This window comes from Sprattus sprattus (genome assembly GCF_963457725.1).
Source record: "Sprattus sprattus genome assembly, chromosome: 12".
NCBI classification, from domain to species: domain Eukaryota; kingdom Metazoa; phylum Chordata; class Actinopteri; order Clupeiformes; family Clupeidae; genus Sprattus; species Sprattus sprattus.
In genome coordinates, this window is record NC_137910.1 from 12,263,477 (window position 1) to 12,290,601 (window position 27,125).

General features: G+C 48.1%; 1 protein-coding gene across 1 annotated transcript; it reads right to left on the minus strand.

The window, feature by feature from the left end:
• Window positions 1-27,125, minus strand: rin2a (Ras and Rab interactor 2a). Its single transcript, XM_080849322.1, has 11 exons — window positions 27,016-27,125; window positions 19,829-19,929; window positions 18,334-18,532; window positions 17,674-17,785; window positions 16,322-16,394; window positions 14,910-15,001; window positions 9,610-11,055; window positions 3,948-4,256; window positions 3,255-3,386; window positions 2,667-2,830; window positions 1-2,293 (listed from the first exon to the last, which is right to left on the minus strand). Exons 1-11 carry the CDS (start codon window positions 27,076-27,078, stop codon window positions 1,973-1,975), a joined length of 3,012 nt encoding a protein of 1,003 aa, XP_080705448.1. The 5' UTR covers window positions 27,079-27,125; the 3' UTR covers window positions 1-1,972.

Below are 27,125 nucleotides of genomic sequence, written 5' to 3' on the forward strand. Positions count from 1 at the left end.
TTACCACCATTTATTGTGCAAAAGTGTATTAAAGTATAACTGACATAACAGTATGGAACTTTAAGGTTCCTACTGTTGATCTAGAAAGACTGCAAAAGGACTACACAGGGGCAGGATAATGAACATATAAATCTGTGAAAAATCCCTGCACAGATTACATATAAATACACTTAACATCATTAGAATATCTAGTAAAAATTACAGTTACATCACAAATGGACTGCATTTTATTAAAATTAAAAATTTCCGCAAACATAATTTGTCTTTTTTTTTTTTGTTGGACAAATAGAACAAACAGTACTCATAGTGTTTTTTGTTTTGTTTTTGTACTTAAGTTGTTAGTAGGAGTCTATCCACAGCAACGTGCCTCAAAACATCCCTCTTTCACTTCTGTTTCGAGTCCGTACAGCGACCAATGCCCTGGGTATTAATAGGGATGCTGACACAAACATTAATAAATGTACCCCTGATATGTTCATTGTTTTGGACATTGAATGTTTGAGTAACACTCTGTCCCTGAGTGTCCTTAAGATGCCCTATACATATAAACTGAGCCTCTTAATATCCCAATTTGAACTCTCACAACACAATACGGTATACCTGCATCACCTGCTGCATTGGTACTCCCTCTAGGGGTGATGTCAATTATACCCTGACTCTTACTCTCGATTCACCTTCCATTATCTTTCCCTCAAGCACGTGCAAAAGCCTTCAACAGTTATCCTCACCGGTAAAATAATCGTTCAAGTTAGGACGGACCCTACACATACACGATTAGCGCAATCCATTTATCCTAATAGATTGCGTATCGTTCACGAACCCTCGACTGTGAGATTTTTCAGTAGTATCATTATATTCTAATATTTGTGTCATCTCATTCATATCAATGCCAACATGTCATGGGGAATTCATATGGATGCTGTCGTTAAGGAGGATTGCATGACACTAAATATTTCATTTAAAAACGTACAAAGACAAAAATCAAATATCACTGGCAACAATGCCTGCTTCTTGCTCTCTATATTTCAGATCAACAGAAACACATGCAATAATATTACAATAATTCATATATAAAAACATAGATGCAGTTTACCAGCAACTGCAGAAATGCAGACAAAAAAAATCCAATATAATTAATACACACTTTCCTCTAAATAAACACAATAACTAATTCTATAGTTTTGTTACAGATATTTCTTTCTTCACCAAAGATTGGTCCATGTGGACAAGGTCTTAAAAGATCGTTGGACAGTACAAGACAGATTACACACATTGCAACTTCTTCCAGTATAACAATCACCAGTACTCTCAATTCTCTTGCAGCCCTCTCCTCTACAGACCAAGACCAGGTCTTTACAATATGAGATACATGTGTCTGATCTTAAAGCACAACATACTGAAGGGTAAACACACAAGGTAACACGGTGTAAAGGCATGGCCTGCAAACGTCTACACACACCAGGGAATCCCTCCCACTGAAGTCAGCCTGAAGCCCTGGAGAGGGGGCATAGAAGGGTATGTTTTGAGTGCCAGCTGATGGTCTAACAGTAATGGTCTGTCATCATAACAGACCATACATGCACGTGCTACAGGACAGTTTCACGGTCTAGTACGGCATGTATTGCAACACCTGCATGTGCGAAGATCGCGTGCCAACTCAGACATTTTAAAATAGTGACGGGCGAGGGAGGGGAAAAAAAACAGCTACATCTGTCAGACATCCTTCCTTCCTTCCCTCTCTTCTCCAAATGCTTTTTTCCATTCTGGGGCAGTGATACTCGCTTGACAACTCATTGGCTGCCGCCACCACCACCAGAGAAATGGAGAAGTGTTGCTTGAAGTTCCATTGCAGACACCCTTTTCGGGACACAGGGGGAAAATACCGGCACGGACCAGCCGGGATCTGAGGAGGAGGCTGGGGCTGGGGTGAAAGCAGTTATTGGGAATGCTGGGAATACTGGCTCGTTCCGGCTCAGTTGGGGTCACAGTTTCCGTTGAGCTGGTCTTCGTCCGCCTGGCTGAGGCTGGGCACGCGGCGGAACACAAAGTAGAAGGGCTGCACCTGGGGCCGGCTGTGCAGCTCGGCTTTGATCTTCTGGGGGTGGGTGTCCATGGCCAACTGCTGCGTGGTCTCCTCGGTCAGCAGGAAGAGGGCGTGGTTCTCGGGCTCGGACACCTTGAACTTCTCAGCGCAGATCTGGCACACTTCTTCAGTGGTGGCGTAGGGATGCACCATCAGGGTCTTGGCTGTGCAGCCAGTGTCCACCTCCTGTAGCGCCACCCTCAGGTAGTTCTGTGCAAATACATATGGACACACTATAATATAGTCTATAAAAAACTCTGCTGATGCAGCTGGCTATTGTGTCTAAATTATCTGACATTATTCCAGGCAGAATTTCAATTTCTGTGTTGAGCTGAGTTTAACACAGCAAGAAAAAGTCACACATGTGTTTTACAATGTGCAAAGACATGTTATAGGTTAACCCAATAAATAAAGTAGGTACAACATTGTAAAAGCCTCAACTGAGGCCCCCATTGTTTATCCTGTCCTTATATGACCTACCGGCAACCATTCAGTCATAAAAGCTGCTGCTTCTGCAATGCTAAATGACCCCGTCAAGGCACAGCAGGCTAATGTCTGGTGAATCTCTGGTGTGTCAGCTTACCTGGAAGTCGTCCACGGAGGGCGTGGTGCGCTGGGCGGTGCGGCGGCGGTGCCACTGGTGCAGGGTGTTGCGCGTCTCGGAGCTGAGGATGCGGGCTGCTTGCTCCTCCTGAAAGTTCCTGATGAGGGACATGGCGCCGTACGCGCTGGTCAGGTAGTAACCGCCTGTGGGGAGCACAAGACATGAGTCAAGGTTTGTGGAAACATACTGGTGTGTGTGTGTCTCCACAGGATAGTTATGTATGTGTATAGTCATGTGGTGAGACATAGAAGGCATATAAGTATGTTGTACACTGGTGTGTGTGTCTCCACAGGATAGTAATGTATGTGGATAGTCATGTTGTGAGACATAGAAGGCATAAAAGTGTATTGTATTCAACACTGTTTTTCATATGAACTGTAAATGCAAACTCATTCAATCTTTTAGCTTTCAGTTTTGGGGTAGGTGACGTTACAATACACAATTACTATGTGCTGAGGTCACACAACAATCATCTGCTTGTAGGTGTCCCTAGTCTGAATATAAATCTAGATGGACCTAGATTAGACCACAGAGGGGAAAGAAAACAACAGTGATATGACTGGCTACCTTCTCCTTGCAGTAGAGACGGGTCCAGCAGCTCCATCATGTACTGGATCTCTGTGTCCAGCTGAGGCATGTCACACTGGGCCAGCACATACGTCAGCATGGGCAGGAAGTCATCAGCCCCGTACATCCTCCCTGAAACATCACACACACACACACACACACAAACACACACACACAGTACGGCAGCAGGGTTAATGAGAGAAGGTGGATGGGACAGAGTAAGTACATGTGTGTGTGTGTTATGAGTGTGATTGTTTCCTCAGGGTCAGATGCATTCAGGATACTGACGAAATCTTAACATTCACTTCAGTCGAGAAAAGGAGGCACAGCTTGTGTATGCATGTATGTGTGTGTATGTATGTGTGTGTGTGCGCGTGTGTGCCCATTAGTAAGCCATTTCAGCCCAAAGGCATCCCTCTAATAGCCTAATAGCTTTCTGACGCAGCAGGCTGCCTCAGCGTGTGTTATCATGCTGTCTTTTTAGTGCCATTAACTGCTGCTGCAAAGTCAGTTTGCCAGCGTGGAACTCAACCTTTTTACTAGAGTATCTAGGGGTTCAGTGTCTTGCTCAAAGACACTTACACACTTGGTAAGGAGGAGTTGGGAATCGAACTAGCAACCTTTGATTACTAAATGCCTCTTCTACCCCCTGGACCACCGTCTACCCAGACAAACATGAAGTAGTCATGGTACCTGAGTGGTCCTCCATGATGGTGTAGATGAGCTTGCAGACGCGCAGGAGCAGCGCCACCTTCTTCTCGGGGGAGTACATCTTGTGCATGGTGTGGAACTTGTGGCGGATCTTCTCGATGGCCACGGGGTCGGGGGGCAGGGCGCCGTCCACGCCCATCTCCTGCGGCTGCCGGGCCTTGGCCAGCGCCAGGTTCTCCTTCAGCTGCTGCCACGTCCCGCTCTTCACCTGGAAGTCGTGCAGCGCCGCCTCCACCGTGGCCTTCAGCGGCTTCAGCACGCACTTGTGCATGGCCTTCTCCAGGACCTGGTCTGTGGGGGACGAGGAGGAGGAGGAAGAAGAAGAGGAGGATAGGCTGTGAGAAGGAAGAACTGCCATGTCTTCATGGTGCAAATTCACTCAACAAAATTGCAACCAACAAAAGAGTAATTATACACATCACATGATTAGTCAGCAGCACCAACAAAACTATTTCCTCCACTTTTTCATCTTTCAGGTGTTTAAAGGTTTTTCCCCTGCATGTACTGGACCCTGGCGCTTGACTGATTTCAGTAGAGAAAGCCATACGGACAAAGGGAACAGGAGGCGGTGTCCATGGAGACCCAGTGCTCTTTGCTTCCTGCCTCTCTCATGAATGCCTGGGCCCGTAGCCCATTCACCCATTTCTTTCTGTCTCATCAGCCTGGCATGAACACCTGCATTCCTAAGGCATTTACAGTAAATGGGGTTGGGCAAAAACCGGTTTGTGTCACACTCTTCTTGAGAAGTTGGAAAAAGACCAAATGTTGTGAGAGAGCTTAGCATGTTCGCAATTTTTCCTTAGCATTGTCATTACTGTCATCTGAGCTGCAGCAAAGTCAGTTATTCACTCACTGCAGTCATTATCTGAGGTATGCACGGTTCATTAGATTTCGTAAATGTATGTTAATATTGTACACTTTATATTATAGATGAATAAAACAGTTCACCCCTGGAACTTTGTGTAGTGCACTACTGTCTGAAGAAGTTATGAAATGCACTGTTGATTAATTATTCCAAGGAGGCCTCAAGTCTTCTAGAAAACAACAAACACAGCCTGTGAAGAATGATTCTTGTGTATGATGTAGAAGAAAAGAATATGACATAAGTCTTAAGTCGCTCAAATCACAGACACATGCATGCACACACATACACCAACTCCTGGTGAATTCCACTTCAAAATGGATAAAAACTTGTTTCTGCTGAGTTGCAGCATAAAAGTGTTCTATTAAAAAAAGATATGACTTGATTTCTAGTCATGTGAGTCTCAGCGCTGAGACGGTAACTTCAGAGTGTTAAAACTGCCAGGGCTCATGTCTCACTGAGCTGACTGCAGGGGAAAACAAGCCCAGTCAGCACCTCCCTGCCCTCCTCACCACATCTGGGCCTGCCGAGGGGGAAACATAAACGTACTCCTCGACGCCTAGACGGAAAAAAAAACCTCCATGCATGCAAGGAGTTTAGAGCTAGCATCATCTGTCTCATTCTCTCCTCTCTATTTCCTCAGTTCCTCTGTCTTTGAACTCGCTGTCACCCCAATGACATCAGCTTCTGCAGCTTGTTAGCCTAAGTCAGTGAAGACATAGACAGTTACCCATTGACAGAGGCTAGGTTCACTTCAGGGCATGAACGTGTGAGATTGGGTGTAAGGGTTGTTTACAATATATGACCCATTGCCCCCCACTGGCCTCCTACAGACAGAATGTTCAGCTGGAGTTGATTGGTTCTGCTCACCCAAGCATTGTGTTCCTATGGTGTTGTTAGGAGCATGGGTCTACATGCAGATTGAAAACACTTCCAGCCTTCCAAGAAACAATATTGTAGAAACCTGCACAGTGACTTCCATGAAAGACATTGCAAGTTCAGGCGAGTCTGAGTGCAACATCCTTTCACTGAGTACACTATTATAACAGCAATGGGCTCCCAATAGGCATACCGTCATAATGTTAAATCTAATTTCAACCTATACTTAATCAAAAATGTTACATAGTTACGTGACGCATGCATTCACATGACATCTTTAAAAGGGCCTTCATGAACTTTTACTGTGGTGCTGTAGAAGTTTATGTGGGCTGAGCTCAGCGAAAACGACCAAAGAATTCCACAGCACCATCAGCAGTGGCTTTGTCCTCCCTATGGACCTGAGTGGTTTTGTAAGTGTGTGAGTGTGCGTGTGAATGCGTGTGTGTGAGTGTGTGTGTGTGTGTGTGTGCGCGTGTGAGTGTGTGTATGTGCATGTGCATGTACTTGTGTTTTGTTCCACTGTGTCTAAATGCAAACTCAACTTAGGTACTCTCTGCCAGAACACTGGTAATGTCATCAGAAAGAGAGAGAGAGAGAGGGAGGAAGAGAGGGAAAGAGAGAATGGGAGGAAGAGAGGGAAAGAGAGAGAGGGAGGAAGAGAGGGAAAGAGAGAAAGAGAGGGAAAGAAAGTGTATAGTGGCGGAGGATATCTGTGGATCTAGGTGTTATCCATAATTGTCGTCGTCTCTTCTGTGTACTGGACCTTTTTAACGGGACCCTTAGGGCTGGTGAAACAGACGGGCGTTTCTGTGTTTCGTTTTGCTCTGACTTAGGGATGTGGACTTAAAACCCAGACGCCGACAAACCAGCTCTCAGTTCCTTCTGTGGAAGATGTCCTGGTTTCCACCAGCGAGATCTACCTCATCGGTAACTGAAGGGGATTCCCATCCATCCCTCACAGCAGGCAGCAGTGTTTAATCATCAACCCAGAGCTCAGTGGGACTCTCAGTAGTCACTAGTCCCGGGCTGTATATAACTGAGCCTTTATGGTGACTGACAGGAAGAAGATGGATCTCTGTGTGCATTCCCCAGAGCCTGATAAGGCCCATTGGGACAGAGAGGAGAGGAGGAGGAGGATGTTTTGGGGGCCAGCTCATCAGTCAAGGTCACCAAACCTGTCACCCAACAATAAAGGGCCTCTTCCGCACCCCGTACGTCACAAGCCTTTCAGCTTCCCAGCAGCTGTAAACTATGGGAGAGACAGACTTACCCGTCACCCCCCAACTTTGTGATGTACCCCCCCCCCCCCCCGCTACAGGCATGTTGCTTATGGTCAGAGAGCGGCACTCTCACACACACACACACACACACAGACTCTGTGGACATGCATGTGAAATTCCCTGCTACAGAGTCACTTCTTAAAACGGGTGAGTGACAAATGTGCAGAGCATTCAAGCTGAGGCACTTCCTCTTACACTGGAAACATACTTTACTCTTGGTGTCTGTCACCTCAGCCAAACACACACACACACACCACACATAGATATATACATACATACATACATACATACATACATAGATACATTCACCACCACCACCACTATTCACCTAACACTAAGAGTAAAGAGTGTCATGCTCTATCCAAACACACACACAGATACACAAACAGACACCACACAAACATACATACACACACACGCCGCCACCAGTCACCTTACACGAAGAGTAAAGAGTGTCCTAAAGACTTCTTATCTCCACCAGCAAAAATAGCCCAGTGCAGGAAGACAGTCTGGAGCCTCCTCTGATATGCCCTATCTGCAGTCGACCTTCAGGTCCTCAAGAAATCTTTTCTTGGACCACACATCCTTTCTCGACTAGATTATCAAGTTTTTTACAAGGTTACCCCGTGAAAAACAACCCTCCCCCATGCTTGTTGTGGTAGACGGCGTTAGGCAGAACCCAAGCACTTGTGTGGGACGGTCTTACAAAACCTCCTCACGAGGCTGGACCCGCCAGGGCACGAATCAAAACACCAAAACAGGCCGAGCCAATGTGAAGCACAAGCCCCCCATTCTCCGCTCGTCTCCACATAGTCGCCCCGTACACACACACACACACACACACACACAGACACACACACACACACACACTCACAGCCTCCCACGCAAACACTGGAGCTGCATCAACAGGTCCCTTAGACATGCTAAACATTCAGGCCTGGCCCGCTCCATCAGGGGGGCTGCCACATAAACGGGGGCCTGTGATTGGCCAAGAATGAGAGGCTCATTGAGTAGCGGAGCTTGGCCCACTTGGCTGGCCTCCATGAGAGAGGCACATCTGGAGCGTAGGCCACAGAACGGCACTAAAGAGAGAGAGCGAGAGAGCGAGAGAGGAAGAGCGTGTTTACATCCTTCCCCAAGAATGGAACTGAATCAAACGCATCTCAGGACTCTTGAAAAGCCTTACAGAAAACAGCGTGCCAATGGAAACCACAGTGGAACAAAGACACAGAGCTGAGCCCAGTTAATCCGCATTTTAACTACAATAGCAGAATTAGCGTGGGAGGTGAAAGTAAATCAAGTCCCAGGCAACTCCTATTCAAAACTGTATAATGTTATTACCAAAGTCTTTGCCTCTCCTACATGAATATGACCTCAGGTGGGGACTTCTATGTCATTAAATGGGGCTGTTCCCACTGCAGTTTGACTTGTGGCAGTGGCATAACTGGCATCCTGGTATTGAATGGCAGTTTTGTGTGTTAATGTTTGCATTAGTTGGCTCTGTTGGCTGAGTCATCCACCTCCACAGAGGGCCCACAATAATGGCCTACATTTAGCAGCTCTGCACTGTCAGCCGGCGTAGTGTTTACACAGTCAGGCTGAAGTCGGTCGGAAGCAGGCAGACGAAGACCAACGCTGAGGCTTTCCCTCATTGACAGACACACACACATACACACACACACACACAGACACACACACACACATACACACACACACACACACAGACACACACACACACACTCACACACACATGGCACACGTGAAATCCGACCCTAAGGGCTCTCCCTTCTGCCATTAATACATTCCTAAAGCCTTCTGTAGCTCCAGCTGCTGTCCTTCCCCCTAATAAAGGCACCACTTTCACACCGAGCATCCTGGCTAATAAACCAACACTACAGCAGCCAGAGGCCTGAAAGACCAATCCTACAGTAGCCAGAGGCCTGAAAGCACACGATACAAATGACCTAGAGAAGGATTTTTCTTTTTTTTTTGATTGATTTCAACTGGCATTTACCTATAGCAACCGGAGCAACACTGAGAAAAGCAAGTAGCTTATAATATCTACGATGACCTGTCCTTTCCGTTATCAATCTTAAAGCAGGTGTTGTCTCTTATGTCTCCAAGTTTAATGCACTCAAGGTCATCCAACTTCATGTCTCAATGCAAGCAAAAGCCCTTCAGTTTGTACCCAAACACATCACGTCATGTATACAATGTTACTCATAGTTGTCTTTGCCCTGTTTGCTATCACCGGAAAGCAGAGGTAAAGTTCCACTGATACTTTCAAACCCTGTGGTGTAATGATTCACTGATCTAATCTACTACCAGGAAACCACTTTTCTTCCACAAGCTCTCGCGTCAACTTCTATCTAAGCTAACCTAACAAATGATGTTAACTGATAAACAGAAAAAAAAAGATAGCAACTCAAATCGTGTGCAGTTGACATTGTATGAGTGAAGTGTCAAAAGATGTAATACAAAACAAATAATTCCAACAACTAGATTACTTTCAGGATCACCAAAGTGTCTGCCTGTCTGTGTGCCTTTCCGTCTGTCTGTCTCTATCGACAATATTGACAATTCTTTTTTTCAAACCAGGAGGTCCTGGAGGCTGGACTCTTACCGATCTGGTCCTCAGGCACGAGGGACTCGATGGGCGGGTCAAGCTCGGAGCTCTGGAGCAGGTAGGACTTCATCTGGGTCATGAACTGGCGCAGGGTCTGCAGGAGCTCGGTGCCCGACGTGTGTCCCAGGCCGCCGTTCTCCAGCAGGAAGCTGACGTGGTCCTGCACCAGGCAGCCAAAGTAGGTGCCCTTGTCCTGGGCCTGCTCCACCACGCGCCGCACCGCCCGCCGCTCGGGCGTCATCAGCGAGCTGAACACGCCGCTCACCTTGCGCAGGTGGCCCCGGAGGGCCCGCGGCAGCACGAAGGTACCGCCGCTCGCCCGCTTCTTGGCCTTGAAGGGCGGCGGCATCTCCTGGTCGCTCTCGGCGCCGCCGCGTCCGTAGTCCCCTTCCTCCTCTTCCTCGTCTTCTTCCTCTTCCTCCATGCTGCTGTCACCGGCGGCGAGGCCGCGGCCGGCTTTGGAGGGGCTCGGAGCCGACAGCGGGAAGCCGTGGGAGGAGAAGTCCAGCGAGTCGGACGAGGAGGTGGAGAAGCTGATGTCACTCAGGCGCTCGCTGTTGCCTCTGGTCCGGCCGCGGCCCCCCTCCTCTCCCACGTGCCTCTGCCCGCCAACTCCTGCGTCCTGGCTGGGCTCCAGACGGCTTGGGCTGGGGCTGCACGTGTCAACGCTGGAGCCGTTGCGCTGGGACAGCTTGGCCAGGCTGAGGGACACGGCCTGCTCTATGGTCTGGTCGTCCAGAGCCAGTTGGCAGCGGTGACCGTCCACATCAGGCCCGATGGGGGGCTTCTTGCCCCGGGAGGAGGGGACGGGGATGGGGGAGCTGATGCGTTTGGGCGGGGAGGAGGAGGACGAGGAAAAAGATAAGGAGGAGGAGAACGAGGAGCCAAGGCGCCCCAGCAGGCTGGTCTTCTCCTTCTGGGGAGGGTTTATCCAGGAGGCCGTCTCGGGCATGCTCTTCTGCCTGGGGGGCGCAGGTCTGCGGGGGACCGAGCGCGAGCGGGGAGGCGGGGGGCGTGGGGGTGGCGGCGAGCGCGAGACGCTGTTGGCCCGGGTCAAAACACAACTGCTGTTGTGAGGGGGAGAGGGACCTGAGTGAGCGCCGTTCTGGAGGGGGGTGCTGCTATTGGTCTGCTGGGGGTCGGCAACAGTGCTGTTGCTAGGCAGTGCCGTTGCCGTGACGCCAGGCTCCGGGAGGGGGTCGTCCGTCTGGTGTGTCTGCTGGAACAAGGGGTTGATGAAGCACAGCGCTCCCTTAGATTGGCTGCGCTCAAGATGGGACGGGGCACGGGTGCGAAGGCCAGGGACGATGCTGTCTCTGGGGGCTGCGCTGTGTCCTTCCTGCTGGACAAGTTTCTGCTGGACAGTGTCCTCGTCCTCGTCCACTGGCTGGGACTGAGACGCTGAGTCTTTCTTTTTGTTACTCGAATCAGATTCCCAGAACCCTGAATCAGAGGGTGAAAGAGTGAGCAATAGAGAGAGAGAGAGAGAGAGAGAGAGAGAGAGAGAGAAAGAGAGAGAGAGAGAGAGACAGAGAGAGAGAGACAGAGAGAGAGAGAGAGAGAGAGAGAGAGAGAGAGGAAACAGAATTAAACTACATTAAAAACAGATACTGCATGCAGGATGTATGATGTTTGTAGTGTCTTCACCATGTTATTAGTCAAACATATTTTCCAGGTGTTTTATTATCATGACCTATTTCTGTTCAGCTCAACAAAACAACTGGACTGCCAGCAAGCAAAAGGAAGCAGAGCTCTAAACTTGAGCGTCCTTTATTAACATCAGCCACATCGTGGCATCCCAGAGAGGAACGCCAGGAGGAAACCACACTTAAACACTAGCAGCGAGCTGGGAGGGAGCCAGCAGGACTAACGCGTAATGACACACTGCACTCGAGAACCAGCACACACAAAGGAAAAAGACCTTATAGCAACAGCAGAAGATCTTTCATCATTCAAATGTACTGGAGAAAAAAAAACACTCATCAACAACAATGCACTAACCAGTGTATGTTACGTCTAAATGACAAAAATCCTGCCAACAACAAATCTGTGGATCTCAGTTAATAAAGCATGGAAATGGACATGACCGGGCATATAAGATAAGGGCTTTGAGGAAGGCTTACCCACGGGAAACGGCTAATCCTGCTGGAAGTGCTGACTGCCTGGTCAACAGGCGCTAAGTTTTGCCAGGATACGGCCGGAGTCTCTTCTTGACTTTAGTGCTCTGTTGTGCTGTGCGCTGTGCGCTAGGGCTCAAATGGTGACGATCGTAAAGACAGTGACACACACACTCACTCACTCACTCACTCCCTCACACACACACGCTAGCCAGAATGAGTCACACACGCAGATGTAGAAGTGGGAGGACCTTAGCTGCCGTGGCACCATCCCACTCTTCTCTCTCTCTCTCCCTCTACCTCTTTTCTCTCTATCCCTCTATTTTCTCTCTCTCTCTTTCCTTCTCTCATTCTCAAATGTTTTCCACTTTGACATTCCATTTCTGTTTTTGTCGCACCGATCAGTCTCCCCTTTCTTGAAATAGACACATTTGTTCTATTTAAAAATAACACCAAACTGTCAAAACATATGACAACTGGTTACTTTGTACCCAGTACCTAAGAAATGTGAAATCATTGGACATTTGCAGCCAAACAGGTACATCATGGTGGGATGAAAACACTGATCATATGACAAAAAAATGTTTTCATATCAATGAAATAAGACCAAAGCATTTGATACGAAGAATTCAAAGGCTAACCTTGTAATGCCTCTTTCTGTCTTTATTTCCTCTAGCACAGGTGGGTGCAGTTGCAGTTAACCTGATATCTTATCTGGCCATAAATCACACCTGACGATTATAGAGGGAGTGGGAAGGAAGATTTTATTTTACGGTTCACCTTCACACATACACTGAACACACTGTTTTTTGTTGATCTCAATCGACACACAACACAACAAAACACACACACACAATATCACACCAACACACACACGCATTTTACTTTTATTTCTCTCCCTCGTACACTTTCTCGTTTTCCCCTCTCGTCTTGCTATGACTCATTCTCTCGTCCTCAGCTCACCCTGCTCATTACTGGCATAAGAGAAATCAGAGCTGCCACTTCTCTGTTCCTCCTTCTCAGGGTGCTTTTATCTGGAACCCTGCCTGGCAGGCAGACTCCGAGACCCAGCCCTGCTGAAACCCTTCTCCACCCTGCCACGCAGTGCCAGACCCCCCCTGGCTGGTTTCTGTCAAGCGTTGAGGGCTCAACTATGTGAAGCTCTTTTCTGGCAGTCACCCTCTTCCCCAAAGGCAAGTCCCCTGGGGGTTTACGCCCTTTTTTACTCTCACAAGCTGGAAAGATCTGCCATCAATCACACCTTCCTCATCTGCCTAGGGTGAGCAAAGCTTCGACTCACCGATCCAACGTGCTCTGAACCACTCACCCCCCCCCCCCCCCCCAACCCCCACCCACCTTTCATGCTCCACAAACAAACATTCTCTCCCCCGAATTCGGCAGATCTCTGCAGGGCGGCGGCCATTTGGACAAAGGCGAGTTTACACAACTAGGAGTGCGACCGAAGAGCCACATAAACCAAACAAAAGGCTCGGGACGCAAGAGCGTTTCGGAGTCGGGTGTTTCCTTTGCTCTGATGGCTAGTGTGTGTGTGTGTGAGAGAGCAAGGCTCACGTTTCCTTTTGGACGCTTCACAAGGCAAACCTCGATCCCGTGGGAAGGGGCATCTTCAGGGAGTCCCATGTGGGTTTGATATGAAACACTTCCAAATGAAAGGGTTGAGTAGCTTTGGTTTCTTGGAGAGGGAAAAAAAGGCTTCTAATTGGAGGTTGTGAGGGAGGATCATCTTGATATTGCCACTGCCTTTTGAAGTTGGCTCACAGGGATATATCATTTACGTGTGCAGGACAAGACCTCCACACAAGAGAACTGGCTTCAGGTATCCTCTGGATCCACTGACGTCAGGACAGAAGAGGCAGCCCCAGCATCGGACACAACGGGCACAGCACAAGTAAACAATTGCTCAAAAGAGCACAGAGCTTGTATTGTTTGTTAGCCTCAAAAACCATAACTCAGAAACATGGCACTGCGGCTCAAAGGCACATTTGTGGAGCGGATCCACTTCAAACCCGTATGTTCACGGTGCACTCCGCCATGTGACAACAGCACATGGACCGCTGTAGGTCGCTGGTGTGAATAAAGGATCTGTGGGTAAATGTCAGTAGACAGTGGGCGGTGGGTCCCATATGTCCACCTCTCTCTCATGTGAGTCAGCAACACAAACACAGCATTGTCCGTCAAACACGGGCCTTTACAGCGTTCACCTCTCTATGACACGGGCCTTCCACAACGTTCAGCTCTCTATGCCACGGGCCTTCCTAAACGTTCAGCTCTCTATGCCACGGGCCTTCCTTAACGTTCAGCTCCCTATGACACGGGCCTTCCACAGCGTTCAGCTCTCTATGACACGGGCCTACCACAGCGTTCACCTCTCTATGACACGGGCCTACCACAGCGTTCACCTCTCTATGACACTGGCCTTCCTAAACTTTCAGCTCTGTATGCCACGGGCCTTCCACAACGTTCAGCTCCCTATGACACGGGCCTTCCACAGCGTTCAGCTCTCTATGACACGGGCCTTCCTAAACGTTCACCTCTCTATGACACGGGCCTTCCACAACGTTCAGCTCCCTATGCCACTGACAGCCAACAGACACACAAACACACCATGGCAGCGACCAGAGTGTCCTAGTCAAGCCAGGGTGTCACCAAAAAAAAACATCACTGTAGAATGGCTGTGGTATACTTTTAGTTTTGTTAATTGCTGACAAACAATCAGCCGGATTGCATTTGAAATATTCTTAAAAATCGTAAAAATCACTTTCATCTTCCAAGCCATGCTGAATGAGTCAGGACTTTAGCCCCTATGCCCTGCACTGCATTCCTCACAACCTCTTATGTGACTTATGTGTTCTAAAGAGCCCCACAGCTCATAGATCCACGGCCCTGGTAGCGCTGCAGGCTATCTCTGGCCCCACTGACTCAGACGACCCCTTCACTGTGCCCAGTCTGGCTGCACTGATCTGGGCCTCTAAATCAGCTCTGTGGAATGGCTGACTCATGACGCACATAAGTAAAGGTTAAGTTTAGAAAGTGAGAGCACTGCCCACAATTGCCCACACTTTATACGCGTATACGCAGCCAAAGTTAGAGTGCAAATAAGGACGTATGAACATCAAGTGACTTTAATGACTTATCATTTGAAATGAATTGCTCACTCACCTATTCCTAACTTTGCAACTGCTTCCAGATCAGTGGGGGACTTGGCTGTGGAGATGGCCTCAGGTAGCTTGAGAGTGAAGGGGAGGACGTCTCTAAAAACAGGGAAGGGAACATGAAAGAGAGGTAGAAAAATATGAGCCGCTGTAAAAATAAAGGATTGAGGAGTGATTCTTCAGCATCTGGGCTCGGACAGGAGCACAGAGGGAAAGTAAACACAAGGGAGGGGAGAGAGGGCTGAGACCCAGCTCTGAATCATGACATACTCTAGGCATGAGACTGACCAACACAGTGCTTCTTGGGGCCAGTGTTTGTGCACATGAAAGAGAGAGAGAGCGAGGGAGAGAGCGAGAGGGAGAGAGAGAGGGAGAGAGAGAGAGGAAGAGAGGGAGAGAGAGAGAGAGGGCAAAATGGACAGGTCCAATAAGAAAAGAATGTTGTGGAGTGGGAGGCTCTGTGACATGGAGAGACAAGGAGACACAGCGGGAGAGAAAGAGGGAAAGAGAGGGGAGGAGAGGATGAGTAGCATATAGAAAGAAGAAGAGAGAGAGGAAGACATAGAGGCAGAGACATAAAATGAAGAGAGAGCGAGCGAGGGAGAGGATGACAAAGAAGCATTCAGCCCTGGCATCAGAGACTGCTCCTGGCAATCCTGGCGTGTGGCTTTCTGCGGCACTCATCCCTCCTCCACACACACACACACACACACACACACACACACACACACACACACACACACACACACACACACACACACACACACACACACACACACACACACACACACACACACACACACACACACACACGTCACGTTTACTGAACACATGTTTCACATGCTGGTTATTGTTGTTCCTCTTGTCAGCAAGGCACTGTTTCCACTTAAACACTTCCCTCCTCTTCCAGAGAGGCTTGTGAGAGCTCTCGCGTTGGCGTGCGTACGACACCGATAAAATGTGCTTTGCATTAAACCCAATTAGACCTAACCCTTACCCACAGTTAGAAGCCAAATCAGTTTACGAGGCCTTTGGGCCTCGCATTTTGCAAGTCCCCGAATGGAATGTATACAATAAATAAGGACTGGCATGCAAGCACAGTGCGTGCCACCATCGCTATGGTGAGGATTAGCATTTGTGCGGGGTGACATTTTTTATCAACACTTGTTGACATACACCGGCCCTGTGGCAGTCGTTGTTTCCATTAGCCCTGTCCAAACAGAGATTAGGAGAGGAGATCTGATGTTTGTGTGCTGTCGGCTCTGTGTGTTTGTCCACTGCCAAACAGGACCCCTTGTCTGAGCACATTAATGCTGAGATGCTGCCCTGGGCATGTGGCAGGCAGACAGGCAGGCAGCCGTGGGAGGGAGGGAGGGAGGAGGGAGGGTGGAGGAAGGGCTGTTGTTCTCTTGGTCTTACCTGCTGATGCAGCAGAAGGCTACCAGGCGGAACAGGTCTGCAAAGCTGATCCCTGACCCCTCCAGAGAGAAGGCTGTTTGAATGAGAGAAACAGACAGAGAGGCAGAGAGATAGATAGAGAGAGAGAGAGAGAGAGAGAGAGAGAAAGAGAGAGGAGGGAGAGAGAGAGAGTTTTAAAAGTTGAGCCGTGTCTAATGAAGCAATAGCTGGACAGATCCGAGCTTGCAGAGGAGGAGGGGCTAAGGAAAGGCATAATGCTCACACCACAACAACAACACAGCTGACAGATCCGCCCTGCAGACAATACGCCACAGCCAATCAGAGAGAGCGACAGAGGGAGGGGGGCCAGGATATGTCCCAGATGGAGAGAGTGAGTGAGTGAGAGAGAGAAAGAAAGAAAGACAGAAAAAACAAGGGGTAAATGAGAGAGGAAGGAAGAGAGAGAGAAAAACAGAAGGGGAGTGAATGAGTGGGAGAAGCATGAAAGCGGTGCAACAGTTGGAGGACAAGAAGGAAAACACAGTGAAGAGGGGAAGTGAGGGAAGTGGGTTAACCAGAACCAGATGTGGCCCGCTGGAGTCAGGCCCAGCATGCCGATCTCTCTTGTCTGTTGACTGTCTCCCTACATCTGTCTCTCTGCACTCTATTTCTCATGTCTGTGCTGTGCTGTGCTGTGCTGTGCTGTGCTGTGCTGTGGAGTGTGTCGGCCCACTGTGCTGTGCTGTGCTGTGCTGTGCTGTGCTGTGCTCCCTGTGGAGTGTGTCGGCCCACTGTGCTGTGCTGTGCTGTGCTATGCTGTGCTGTGCTGTGGAGTGTGTCGGCCCACTGTGCTGCTGTGGGGTCCCGGTGCTCAGGGAGGCCTCTGGTCTCTGTGCTTTGAGGCGAGTCAAGGGGCAGCACTGGTCTAGTGCTTGGCACGCGTACACTATGCCCCAGGAGACAAAGGGCACTGTGGGTTTCAACACACTTCCGTCATCTGTCCAGGGACGCCTGGCTCTAATGCAGAGTCTAAACTAGCTCTACAGAATTCACTCACAAAGCTTAAAGAGTGAGGAAGCATTCTTGTGTTTTTTGTTATTTATTTTGTGTACCTTTGGCCTTTGCAGATATGTGAAATGTACTGTTACTAAAGCCAACAGTATATAACCTGCCCAAGCACTTTTGGTACCAATCTGTCTTAATATGACGAGCTATGTTGACTTACACAGGAAGGTAAAACCACCTTCCTTGTTCAGGAGAGAGGCAGCACTGCGCCTCACACAACAAAGCCGAGTTCCAGACTCTTTAACAGGAAGCCAGACAAATAAACAGCGCGGAGCTGGCCGCCGTCTCCGGGTCACACGGATACCTACTGTACTGGCTCTCCTTGATAGGGAAGTCCCAGACGGCGGCGGTGCTGCCGCTCTCCATGCGCAGGGAGATCACCTTCCTTTGCAGCTTCAGAGACTTACGCACCAGGAATGCCTAGAGGGGGGGGGGGGGGGGGGGGGGGGGCGACAAACACACAGCAACTTATCTTCCCACCTGCTAAGAACTGTTGAATGAGTGAGAGCGTTAAGTATGTGGGAACACTTCAAGTCGGGACCGCTGACACAGAACCTGTTTTCCGCTAAGCAATAACACGTCGAGAAGACCACCCACTGCTTTACTATTGATATTACACATCTGAGCTATTAACACCAGTTGTGTGGGCTGAAGATATTTAAGGACGTTAAGCTGGAAGCCATGCATAGTAATAGACAGTAACAGCATTTCATCAACAGCAACGGAGCCACATCCTTGCATATGATGGCAGACTGGTATTCTATTTCTCTGGAGTGATGGCTATTATTGCTCTTACCTATGTTTCTGGGTGGACGGCTCTTGCTAAATAATTAAAGTAATAAAGAATAATAGTTTGATCTGCATACATAATAGTGAAGACAGCTGACTGTGATGTTAAATGCCACAGAATATCGTTTTGCTGTTGAAGTTCAACGCGTCCATGTGTCTGCAGATGGCTAATCTCTTACCCCTGGTGGCTGCGGCTGCAGGATGCGCCTGGCTTTGTCGTCTCCTAGCGACAGCTGCAGCCAGACGGCGTGCGTCTGCGTCAGTCGGTCCAACACGCTGAGGCGCCTGCGCAGTGAGTCGTAGCCAGAGTCCCTCGCCGAGCCCGTGCCTGCGCAGTCGGCTGCCTGCAGGAAGAGTCCGCTCACCTCGTTTTCTAGCCTGCAGAGAGACGGCCTTTTAGTAAACTTTGAGGACGATGCTTTCATCAAGCACGGGTTCTATTCAAGCACAGAGAATCATTCCCACCAAAGCACACAAAGTGAAGAGCCACTGAACAACAGTCAGACAGTCACACAGAAGGACAATCATTCATTTGCCACTTCAAAGTCGTTTTCTTTTCTTAACAGCCACACTAATATTGGCTCAGCAGGGAGGTCTGACTGGGGTACGGTGGCTCAGCAGGGAGGTCTGACTGGGGTACGGTGGCTCAGCAGGGAGGTCTGACTGGGGTACGGTGGCTCAGCAGGGAGGTCTGACTGGGGTACGGTGGCTCAGCAGGGAGGTCTGACTGGGGTACGGTGGCTCAGCAGGGAGGTCTGACTGGGGTACGGTGGCTCAGCAGGGAGGTCTGACTGGGGTACGGTGGCTCAGCAGGGAGGTCTGACTGGGGTACGGAGGTTCAGCTGCTTAATAGGGTTAGGCCAGTGCCAGTCGCTCACTTGTGCCAGTCGCTCACTTTATTCATGCTCTGGAATTTTCTTTATTCCTTCAATTAGCACAACTCCCACTGCCAAAACACCAGTGCCAGCCCCGCCACAGTCTTCTGATTCAAAGCGATCATGGTGCATGGCATCAGAAGAAACCTCTCTTTAAACTCAGACTGTGGTCAAAAGTTCATAGAGCTAGGTAGCAATAGCAAACAGTGTTACATCTCAAATGCTTTTTCTCCATTTCCTTTCAGCTTACACACCTCACACCCATTTCCTGTGAAGTGCCAAAAAAAAAACCTGACGCACATGATCATAGGCACTATTTATAGTATTTATCATCAATAAAGCATCATTCAAGTGTGATAAAAAGTGTGATGATAAGTGACGCCACCTCACACTCGCTGACTAACATCAGACATGACATATATTCCACCTAGTGGCAGAATATGCACACTACAACAGGGACTTCTGTTTACAAGCTGTGTGTATTTATTTATTTATTTACATTGAAATGAAATAAAAGGACACATATATGACAATCTATATTCCTCTCTATTCAGAGAGTGCATGCATAATGTCACATATGTGTGTGTACATACTTCTCAAAAGTTGACACTGGTCTCCACTTTGTATATTAAATTCTGAATCTTGTAATAAATATTCAGCATGCGTGAGTGAAACATGTCTGTATATCTGAAATCCAACATTACAACACTTAGTGAAGACCCATGACGGGTGTAGGCATGTGTGAGATGCTGGGGGAAGGAAGTGTGGGAGGAACAGGATTTACAGGACGAGCTCTTACCCTCTGAGGACTGCCGTCTCAGGCTCCCTGTCCGTGGACACCGCTGGCGGCACCATCTCCTGCTTCAGCTCCGAGATCTCAGACGAGAACGTGTCAATCAGCTAGGCCAAAGACATAAGAGGGAGAGAGATCACACATCAACAGAGAGAGAGAGAGAGAGAGAGAGAGAGAGAGAGAGAGAGAGAGAGAGACAGAGAGACAGAGAGAGAGAGAGAGAGAGAGTGTATGAGCTACATGATCATTTTGGGGTATTGAGAAAAGGACTTACCTTTGACACAGAGGCTATTAACAGGCAGACACATAAAGAGATAGAGGAGGGATGGAAAAAGCACACAAAGAAAAACAAAAATGGTAGAGCAAACATTCCTCCAACTAAGTACATCAACACTGACAATTATTCCTGTGACCATGTGGACAAACTAACTGTCTGTAATGGAGAAAGAAACTTGGTGTGTGTGTGTGTGTGTGTGTGTGTGTGTGTGTGTGTGTGTGTGTGTGTATGCGCACACACTTTTGTGTGCTTGTGCAGAAGTAAATGTTTGCTCTTCACATTTCTCTATGAGGTCGGCCTGTTGAGGCTGCTTTGTGCCGACTCAGCTGGGAAACTGTTAGTCACATCCCTGTGTGCTCCTGACTTCTCCTTTACAGCACACACCCCTCCCCACACACACATACCAAAGAAATGGAAACCGATAATTACCGTTTACACCCAAGCCATATCATTATTCATATTAATGTTATTATTAACAATAACAATAATAAATAATAATGCTTCAGATATATTCACAATAAATCAAGTTCAAGCTATTAACACCTGATGACAACCTAATTACAGATGTCAAAAGAAAACGAGTGGAACTAGTGGCGCATGGTGCACCTCAGGAAATTGGAAATGTTTAGATCACATAAGATCACATAAGATCTCAAACTGATTCACAGCAAGCATGCTTCTTTGGAGTGACATGGTGCATGCATCAGAAGAAAACTCTCTATTAACTCAAACTGTGGTAAAAAGTTCATAGAGCTAGATAGCAAACAGTGTTACACCTCAAAGTTTTTTCCAACATTTCCTTTCAGCTTACACACACAAACGTAGTTTCCTTTGTTAGGAAATGTGCTCATATGAGCTCAATTCATTACGGGAAAAGTCTCCTCTTTCCTATCACCATGTTACATCTTGCCATTTCCTGGAATAAGAGACACACATATGAAGACGATTGACTCACACACTTCCAAAATAAATTCAAACACATGCACATGCACATGCACACACACACAGATGATCAGGTCAAAGCAAAGGAACCACTTTGCGTAATGTTTCCTGGCGCTGGAGAAAATGACGGTACACAATGACGGTTCACTTTGCGCGTCTCACAATAAACTGGTTTGGTGAGACCCAGCCGATCACAACTGCGTGTGTATAGTCTGAATGGGGGACAGTGGGGACGTCCACTCAACCCCTGTCAATGCAGCCCATTTATCATGACTGTCACCAGTACTCCCAGTAGTTCCAGGCCACAGCCATGGAGCTCGGGACAAAGCCCAGGCTGTTTTGTGAAAGGATGTTGTCTGTAATGCTGTGAGGGCACTTTGTTATGAAGCAAAGGTACAGTGTGAACTACTGTATCAATTGTAGTCTGTTGTCTTATGCACGGATAGTCTTTCTAATTCTCTTGTGCAGCAAAGTTGGATGGTTAAGTGTTGGAGTTCTGAAGATGGCCAGAAGGTGGCAGTATTTGACGTAAGCGTTCATGCTTCTACCTTACATTCTTTGTTATTGTTCATTCTGAATTAATTAATTCTGTCATTTCTGAGGAGAACAAAATCCTCAAATTGAACTGTGAACACTACTGAGAATTTCAATTTCAATTTCAGAATCAAACCACCATTTGTAGACACCCTTCTGTTAAGCCCCTACTGGGTCAGCCTCAACTACCCCACACACACACACTAAGCTCTGATGTCAAACTACCCCACACACACTCTAAGCCCTGATGTCAATCTAACACACACATGCACAGTCCTCAACCCTCACCCCCTCTCCCATACAAACAAAAACACATTCTCTCTTCCTCACTATGCGATCTGTCTTCATCTTACTGTCTTTTGTCTCTCTCTCTCTCTCTCTCACTCTCCTTCCTTTCTCTGGCTCTTTTGTTTTCCTTGTAGCCAGTGTTTTCCACTCACGTTTCTGAGGCATGTTTGTCTAACCCCATCGGAGCGCACGTCAGCAAGCCGCAATTACAAGTCAGGCCCCTGCCTCACTCACTCAACACCGCTCACAGCCAGGAGCTGTGGTGCCCATTTAATCCATGAGAAAACACACACACACACACACACACACACACACACACACACACACACACACACATATATATATATAGACATACACACACACACACATACATACACATTACACACACACAAAGAAGGTCACACACAGACACACACACACACACACACAAAGACACCTGCACAAACACACATACACACACACACACATACACACACACACACACACTTAAAGAAGCACACACATAGACGCACACACATAGACACACACACAAAAACACATGCACAAACACACACAGTCTCACAGCCTCACTCTGGCCATAGTCACGACACACCGGCCAATTTCATCATTAGGCTTTAAACTTAATGGCCGCACGGCTGAAGTCACTCGCGATTAGCGTGGGCTTCAAATAACCCCCTTTCACACTGAAGCCATTAGGCACGCGTCATTGAGATGTTGAATAGGGTGCTTAAGACGTGTTTTATTAAAGAAAATAATTTGGGAGCTTATCGCCTCAACGTAGCTATGTGCATGTGTGTGTGTGTGTGTGTGTGTGTGTGTACACATATCGCCTCAACGTAGCTCACGGTGGGGGCGGCCAAGAACAGAAGCCTGAAGTCTACTGGTGAGACAGACCGCTTAGCGCACAGTGAGCTATTAAGGAGTGGGACCACTTCTCGCTTCGCTATGGTGACACAGAAAACATTACAGAAGAGCGAAGCTGACATTTTGTCTGCGTAATACTAACTAAAATGTCACTTCCCAGAGAGTGAGATAGATGCAAAACAAGGGAACGTCAAAAAATAAATAAAAATCCTCTCATCAGTGAGACGCACGCAGAGCTCAACAGACTATCAATTACCCGGTGATGGGACAACCAGACAGCGTTGTGAGAAACACACGCTGCCTAGAGACGGCCAGGCAAGCAGGAAGTTTGAGCGACAAACATTAATAAAGCACTGAAACAAAGCTCTCCCCGCTCGTTACGTAACCACGGCGATAAGCCTCTCTGTGCCAGGCGCAGGGCTTCGGCATGGAGCGGTTTCTGCCATTTAGCTAAATAAAGCCTGGTGTTTGTGGTGCCTGCCTGCGATGGACTTTTATAAGGGAAAAGTTGCGGCGTCGTGGCTTGGGCAGGTCTCCTGGCTGGCCGGCTGAGAGCGGTGAGTGGCAAATGGCGTCTGGCACTGACATGGCTCTCTGTAAAAGGTCAGAAGACGGATCCAAGAGCTGTGCTCATCTGGGCAAAAGCTTAATGAGCTGAGGGCCTCAGACGTACACATAACACACACACATCATAAAAGGACGAGACCCAAAGCCCGTCAGTAGGAAAGTATGTCTTCAGACTGAAGACCAGCCTAACTGGGTACAAGGTGTTCAAGTGTTAAGTCTGAAGTAAAGTAGGAGGGGAGATAAATGTAAAGTAAAGTCAAACTGTGTGACAGGTCTGTCATGATGAACACATACACATACTTTAACTGTGACGTTCATCTTTCCATTCGTACAAAAGTATCAGTCAGTCAGTCAACAGCAGTTATGGGTGGAACCCCGGGAGTGCTACGGTGTCTCTCTGGCTGGTGCTTATCTAGTGTTAGCCTCTGTTCACTGACACAGGGGAGATGTTGCCGCTCCATCTATTCAGTCCATTCAGAGTTAGAGAAAGAGGGCACTGTGACACATCACTGTAGCTTTCTGCTCAACTGGGCTAACTGAAAACAAACCTGCATGAGGCTAACTGGGGCGTTAGCATTATAATGACACCAGGCAGCGGCTGAAAGCCTCATTTACTCCAAGCACAATGAAGGGGTTGGCAGTCAGTGTCAGTGATAAGACACGGCTCTGGCTGCCTAAGGTGAGGAGGCGGCGCTCAAAAGACTCAATGACAACCTGACAGCTTTCCAACCGCTTGAGGCGAGAGATCTCAGGTGACCTGACTGCACACGCCACTCGTGTCATTAGGGCGGTGAAGATGACACACTCATCATTAAGGCTGTTTGGTCTTAGAAGTAAGGTGTGTCTCAGAGGTTGTGAGGTGAAATAATGACAGATGCTCAGCACTGTCAAGTCAGGTCAAGTCAAGTCAAGTCAAGTCAAGTCAAGTCAAGTCAAGTCAAGTCAAGTCAAGTCAAGTCAAGTCAAGTCAAGTCAAGTCAAGTCAAGTCAAGTCAAGTCATCTTCATTTGTAAAGTACCAACAGAGTAAAACACAATAAAAGACCAACAACGGTAAAAGATCACCCTTAGATTTAAAATGAGACAAACCACTTCAAGTTCAAAATAGGATCTTAGGACCCTCGACAGAGTATAAGAGCTCTCACAATTTGATATACTGGTTGGATGCAGACCTTTCACAGCCTTAAAAACAAGCAATAAGATCTTTAAATCAATCCCAAACTCCACTGGGAGTCGATGTGGCGTAGATAAAACAGGTGTGACGTGACTTGGTCCTGCTTTGATGTCTAGCTGCCACATTTTGGATGTGATGCCTGGATAACACCTGAAAATAATGCTTTGTAATGGTCCAGTCTGGAAGATGTTACAGTGTGGACTTCCTCCTTACATTCTTTTAAAGACAGGAAATTCCAAATTGTATCTATTGTTCTCAGCTGGTCAAAAAGAGCTCTAAACACAGAACTAATTTGTCTGTCGAGTCAAAAAACATCCCAAGGTTCTTTACAACAGGCTTTGTTGCCAGAGGACCAAGCGCAATGCTGATGTGTGCACTGCCAGTAGTAGATCCAAAGATAATACCCTCTGTCTTGCTTTCATTAAGCTTCAGGAAACTATGACCCATCCAGAACTTAATATCATCTAGGCAGTCAAAAAGAGGTTGTTAACTATCATGATCAGACCAGAGGGACATGAATCTGGGTATCATCCACATAGCAATAATAAGAAATCCCATGCTTCCTGGGGCAATAAAAAAAGAGTGAGAACAGAAGGGGACCTAATATCACGAGATTGGGGCAACATTTGAGAAGATGCCATCAGTATCGACCACAAAAAGTGTGATCAGATAATAAAGAGGCAAACCACTCAAGTGCTTTCCCCCTTACCCAACACAATGATCCAAGCACTCACGTAACACTCTGTGTTCCACTGGAGCGCAGGCAGCAGTCCAGATAAGAGGACTGCAACTAAACAGCCCTTTGAGTCAGCAGTGAGCAGCAGATCATTTGTATCTTTGAGGAGTGCAGAGGGCTGCAGTGCAATCTAGATTGGTACATGTCAAGGATACTGTTCTCAGTCATATGAGTATTGACAGTGACCGTAGCCCTATGGTGGTTCGGTCACAGAGTTTCTGTGAGCTAGCAGAATTTCTGGCTTTTTTTGACAGCATTCTGGTTCTGGATAAGATTCTGGTTTTGATTGTGCGGTCACGCATGATATCATAAGACAGCTGCATCTAATCTTTTTCCATGGGTTCAGCCCTTCTTCGTATCTGCCTCAACATCACATCACTATGCCATAAATCTTGGAGCATTCTGCAATTGAATCTCACACACACACACACACACACACACACACACACACACACACACACACATTGTCTCAAACTCACATACAGGGTACATACACACAGACACATACTTGCAAAGTCATAGTCCCCCCCCCCCCCCCAACACACACACACACACACACACACACATTCACAGGCATTAACACAGACACAAACACACAGTCTCACACTCTCCCTCTCTCTCACACACGCTTGATTTATGCCTGAGGGGAGAGGGCTGAACATGAGCCCGTAGCGTAGGCTTTGAAGTGCCCCACGGGCCTTGGCAGAGCAGCTCCTCATACACACACACACACACACACACACACACACACACACACACACACACACACACACACACACACACACACACACACACACACACACACACACACACACACACACACACACACACACACACACACACACACACACACACACACACACACACACACACACACACACACACACACACACACACACACACACACACACTGGCCCTGCCAGAGCACCTCCTCGCTGCCGTGAGGCCCGGCCAGACAAAGGGCCAACAGTGGGAACAGATCCTCCTTTGGGCCCGCACACACACACACACACACATACAAACACACACACACACACACACACACACACACACACACACACACACACACACACACACACACACACACACACACACACACACACACACACACACACACACACACACACACACACACACACACACACACACCCAAACCCACACACACCTCTGAGCAGCGGGGGCGGCCAAAGCCTGCCTCCTTTTGATGCCCCAGCCACTGATAGAGAGCTCCATGACTTCATGGCTGAAAGGCTAGACTCTTATCGGGGAAAGACCTCTTTCTGCGGGGGCGGAGGGTATTCAGCACTGGATTTATGGGGTTGTTGAGTCCGCTGAAATGGAGAAAGTCCTCATAAACTTGATAAGGTGGATGATGGGATTACGCTGCCCCTTCTGATGGGGGTGGAGGGGTGAGGTGGATGATGGGATAACGCTGCCCTTCTGGTAGGGGTGGAGGGGTGAGGTGGGGGGGTGGGGGATTTGTGTGAGGTAAATAACATGTGGATTGTGACATAATATGGTAGACACACAGGCCCGAGATAAAGATTGTGCAGGTACTGGACATGGAAAACAACAGGGCAGAAAGGCACAGTAGGTCAGAGTCATACCGTAACCCAGAGAAGAACAGAGATAAGAGACACAGACAGAAGACAGAGAAGAAAAGACCCTGAAAGAAGAACCCATTCTATAGGTAGATGGCTGACTGAACTCTAAACTGGCGACTAGACAGACAGAGAGATAAACAGACAGACAGACAAACACACACACACACACACACACGTAGAGAAGATTCCCTGTCCCCTCCTCTCTTACCTTGAAGAAGCTGCCACTCCTGTCCATCTGACAGGGCTGACAGGGCAGCGTGCTGGCAGACATGCTGCGGTCCTGGGTCGCCTGCGACTGCGTGCGTCTGCGTCTGCTGG

What these genes read in the sequence shown, in the direction of transcription:
- rin2a (XM_080849322.1), bottom strand. Translation starts at nt 27,078, where the DNA reads ATGTCTGCCAGCACGCTGCCCTGTCAGCCCTGTCAGATGGACAGGAGT. An exon ending in GAGACGGCAGTCCTCAGAGG is followed by an intron (nt 18,533 to 19,828) that starts GTAAGAGCTCGT and finishes GTCTCTCTGCAG; the next exon opens with GCTAGAAAACGAGGTGAGCG. An exon ending in CGTGCCTGAGGACCAGATCG is followed by an intron (nt 4,257 to 9,609) that starts GTAAGAGTCCAG and finishes CGTCCCCCACAG; the next exon opens with ACCAGGTCCTGGAGAAGGCC.